Here is a 4,570-nt window from a genome sequence, read left to right as displayed (position 1 = left end):
TTACCAACAAATTGTGTGTCAAAATAATAAGTTAAAAACAAGTATATATTAATTTTAATTAGTTTAGAATCAAATCAGTTAATTTATAAAAAATAAAGTTCTCTAACTTGTTTGCTGGAACTACAATATGAATCATTGATTTGTTTTTTCAGTTAAGCTGACCCCAAAACAATTAAAATATGCAACCTCTTATTTATATTTCAAAAAGAATACGACCGTTAATTTCAGATTTTTTGCCGCCTCCACAATTATATAAACAAAAAGAAATACAGTATTGTTGGAAATTAAAACAAAAAACGTTTCACCTGAAAGAGAATTTAAAGTGGAGAGAATGATGAAAGATTTCTAACTTTAAACCAGAAAGCAGAAAAAAGAAGAAACCCTTTTGAAACACTTTTGAAACCCTTTCTTCAACAACTTTTTTTTTTTATTTTGTGAACTGAAACATTCTGTAACAACTTCAACAACAATAAAAACAACGACCCGTTTTGTAGTTTCTTGAATAGATTTGGGTCCAGCTAATAACAATCTTTGACAGAACAAAAATGGCTGACTGCATCATCCATGACCCTTCATAGAATTACATGATCGTTCCATACTTCCATTGATAAACTGATATCTCCATCGTTTTACGACCATCTTCTTCAATTTCCGAATATTCGGCATTCGTATTTTGATTAATTAATCTCTTTCGATGGGAGTTCGTTGCTCTAAATTCTCTATGTGTTGGATTCAGAGTCATCATCTCAAAGCTTCTGTTCTTGAATCGTATGATCTCGGTACGTACCATTAATTGCATTTCTTTAAAAGTTTTGGTAATATTGTTTCTAAAAAGTCTTGAACATGGTTTGTTTATAGCAGAAAATAATGGCTCGGATGAGAAAAGTGAATGGCCGAGTTTCACCGAGTTTAGCTTAGACCAACTGAAAGCTGCCACGAGTGGTTTCTCTTCTGATAACATAGTATCTGAACATGGTGAGAAGGCTCCTAATGTTGTTTACAAAGGGAAGCTTGATGATGATCGGTTGATCGCAGTTAAACGCTTTAATCGGACTGCCTGGCCCGATTCTCGCCAATTCCTGGTGAGTTTTTCTTTTTCGTGCTTTTCAGAAACGCTTTTGAAACTCGGAAACTTTATATTTTTAACTCATTCTTATAGAAAATGTAATTTCAATGCGAAATGCAGGAGGAAGCGAGATTAGTAGGGAGTTTAAGGAGCGAGAGACTCGCGAATTTGATCGGTTGCTGCTGCGAAGGCGAAGAGAAATTGCTTGTCGCGGAGTTTATGCCACATGAAACACTTGCAAAACATCTTTTTCACTGTAAGTTTCTTGAAATTCTTGAGTGAAAAATTCTTGTTTGGGTGCATTTTTTTGATGTGTTGATGTGAATGTGTAGGGGAGAATCAGCCTATGAAATGGGCAATGAGATTAAGGGTAGCATTGCATTTAGCACAAGCTTTGGAATATTGTAGTAGCAAAGGAAGAGCATTGTATCATGATCTCAATGCCTACAGAGTCTTATTTGATAAAGTATGCATTTTTACACTGCAACCAGCTTTTTCTTTTGATTCTATTTATTATACTAAATGTTGAATTATTCTAAATTTGGTGGACAGGATGGTAATCCCACACTTTCTTGCTTTGGACTAATGAAGAACAGCAGAGATGGCAAAAGTTATAGCACCAACTTAGCTTTTACCCCTCCAGAGTACCTCAGAACTGGTAAATCACTCAAATCTTTATATCGATTGTTCTACGCTATGTTGCACAAAAACGGAAACGAAAAACCACTGAGATGTGAAACTGATGAAACGCAAAAACAGCAATACAATAAGTTATAGCTATAAAGTTTCGGAGTTTCATAAGCAATTCTAAAAATAAAAACGAAATGCTGAAATGTAAGATTGAAATAGTTTCCGCGCAACATAGATTCTACGCTAAGAAGACGAAAAGAAACTAACATGTGTGTATGTTTGCAGGTAGAGTGACACAAGAGAGTGTAGTTTACAGCTTTGGAACGCTCTTGTTAGATCTTCTTAGTGGGAAACATATTCCTCCCAGCCATGTAAGCAAATTTTTTCTCATTTGCTTGCATTGAATCAGGGAAATGTGTAAATCTATTATAGGATTTTGGATATCGGGATTTGCTTGACTCTGCGTGTTTGTTGATGTTAGGGACTTGATCTGATTCGCGGCAAGAATTACATGATGTTGATGGATTCAGCTCTAGAGGGTCATTTTTCAAAAGATGATGGAACTGAATTAGTGCGATTAGCCTCGCGTTGTTTGCAGTATGAACCTCGTGAGAGACCTAATGCGAAATCCATTGTCACTTCACTATTATTGCTTCAGAAAGAAGTAGAGGTTAGTTAGTTGCATCAACTTCTTTATAAGTTCACATTTGCTTTGATAGTAGAGTGTGATTCTGATGAACTGAAGTCTTTGCAGGTTCCATCTCATGTTCTGATGGACATCCCACAAGAAACTGAATCATCAACTCAACAAGTGTTACTATCTCCGTTTGGCGAGGCGTGCTTACGAGGTGATCTTACTGCTATACACGGAATTCTGAGCAAGGTGGGATACAAAGACGACGAAGGAATTGCCAATGAGGTTTGCTACAATCTTTCTTCTTAATATTGCACGGAAACTTATCAAATCTTACATTTCAGCGGTTGTTTCTATTTTCGAAAACGCTTCTGAAATTCTGAAACTTTATACTTGCAACTTATTTTTCGAAGTTAAAAAACTACGGTTTCTATTTTCGTGCAAGATAGTTTATGTTTAAAATGTGGTAAAATGTTTATATTTATGTTGCTCTGGCTTGCAGCTTTCTTTCCAAATGTGGACCAACCAAATGCAGGAGACATTGAACTCCAAGAAGCGTGGAGATACCGCTTTTCGAGCTAAGGATTTTGCAGCAGCCATTGAATCCTACACTCAAGTAAGCTTCCGTTTCTTGATCCGAAAGCCATGTTCTTTTCCCAGAGAAAGATAACTAAATCAACATCCAATCCGTTTCTGTTTGTATAGTTCATTGATGGCGATACCATGGTGTCACCTACCGTGTACGCGAGGCGCTGCTTATCGTACTTGATGAGCGACTTGGCACAGGAAGCTCTCGGGGATGCAATGCAAGCCCAAGTGATATCTCCTGGGTGGCCAACTGCCTCATATCTTCAAGCAAGTAGCCTGTTCAAGCTTGGTATGGAGACAGATGCACAAGAAACACTCAAAGATGGTACTGAATTAGAAGCCAAAAGGAACAAAAATCTGAAAGTTTGAATAGCTTTCTCTATTCATAATTTTAGTGTAGGCTATTGTATGTAGCTTTCGTTTTCAATTTCACCCTTTTCGGCTTTTATCGAAGCGGCTAGATTGAGGTTGCTTGATTGTTGTTTGCTATGATAAATGATGTTTATGGTGAAACTTAAATTTGTCACACAAAGTAGTTATTACATGCCATTGATCTAAACCGAATCGAACTACAATTTTGATTTTCTTTTTTCAAAATCATACCATATTAGAAAGAAATTTATAACAAAATATCTTAAAAAACATTCATCTTTTAACTCCTTTTCAATTATATTCCAACAATGTAAAATTGCCAATTTTTTTCCAAATCTACACTTTCAGTTTCAATTGTATCCATAAGTACTAAATCGATCTCTTTTCCATTTGAAAAAAGTTCAAATAAGTCATTTATTTTGAATTTTTCAAGTAGAAAAGAATTCAGATAAATCATTCATAAGGGCTTTTTTGTTTCTTTTTTCAAGCGGAAAGAATCCAATTTTAAAAAATTGAGTACAGTGAAAATGAAAGGTGATGGTTTAGGATAAATTGACGATTTTTATAAAGTAAGGGTATAGTTGGAAATGTGGTAAAAAGTAGGTGTTTTTAAGATATTTTGCTGAAATTTAAACATTTCAAACAAATGGAACCAAATAAGTATGTTTAATGTTTTTGGTTTGGTTTTATTTGTTTGAAGTGTTTAAATATTTTACTTGCAAAATCGAGTCAAACTAGACTTATTCATAGGTCGAGTTTGGGCAAAGCTCGGGTCGAGCTTGGAGGGCTTTACTTACTGTTATGCAAGCTCGAACCCTTCCGGACGTAATATTTGATATCCAATAACGGCCCTTACATTCTATATATGTGGGCAAGGATCAGACTTTTTGGGCTTACGTAAGAAACTACAGAAATATAAAAGCCCGAACCCTTCCATAGCAATAGTCAAAAAAAAAATAGAATAAAGGGTCAACACACCCCTTGAACTTGTGACACAGGGTCATTTAGCCTATTTTTTTACTTGTTTGAGCAACTAACCCCAAAACTCTTCATTTTTAGGTCAAAAACCCCATAATTGTATTTTAAAAACGCGTAAAATACAAATCGGAGGTGAGGGATGCGAAATAGAAATAAAAAAATTGCCTAATTGTTGCGATAAAATTATCCTAAATTTATTTTTTGTAATAAAAATATAAATTATAGGGTTATTTGATCCAAAATGAAAAGTTTTGGGGTTAGTTGCTCAAACAAGTAAAAACTGGATTAAATGACCCTATATT

General features: G+C 35.0%; 1 protein-coding gene across 2 annotated transcripts; it reads left to right on the top strand.

The window, feature by feature from the left end:
* The first annotated feature begins 306 nt into the window (after positions 1-306).
* Positions 307-3,477, top strand: LOC126665997 (serine/threonine-protein kinase BSK6). Of its 2 annotated transcripts, none has more exons than XM_050358945.2 (10): positions 307-779; positions 859-1,082; positions 1,187-1,322; positions 1,399-1,532; positions 1,619-1,724; positions 1,982-2,067; positions 2,178-2,366; positions 2,451-2,615; positions 2,833-2,946; positions 3,036-3,477. In XM_050358945.2, exons 1-10 carry the CDS (start codon positions 695-697, stop codon positions 3,285-3,287), a joined length of 1,491 nt encoding a protein of 496 aa, XP_050214902.1. In that variant the 5' UTR covers positions 307-694; the 3' UTR covers positions 3,288-3,477. The 2 variants fall into 2 exon arrangements, with proteins under 2 accessions (XP_050214902.1, XP_050214906.1); XM_050358949.2 differs by having other exon boundaries at positions 308-779; positions 862-1,082.
* The last annotated feature ends 1,093 nt before the right edge of the window (positions 3,478-4,570 follow it).

Source organism: Mercurialis annua, linkage group LG1-X (assembly GCF_937616625.2).
Source record: "Mercurialis annua linkage group LG1-X, ddMerAnnu1.2, whole genome shotgun sequence".
NCBI lineage: Eukaryota > Viridiplantae > Streptophyta > Magnoliopsida > Malpighiales > Euphorbiaceae > Mercurialis > Mercurialis annua.
This window is presented reverse-complemented; position numbering and strand designations above follow the sequence as displayed.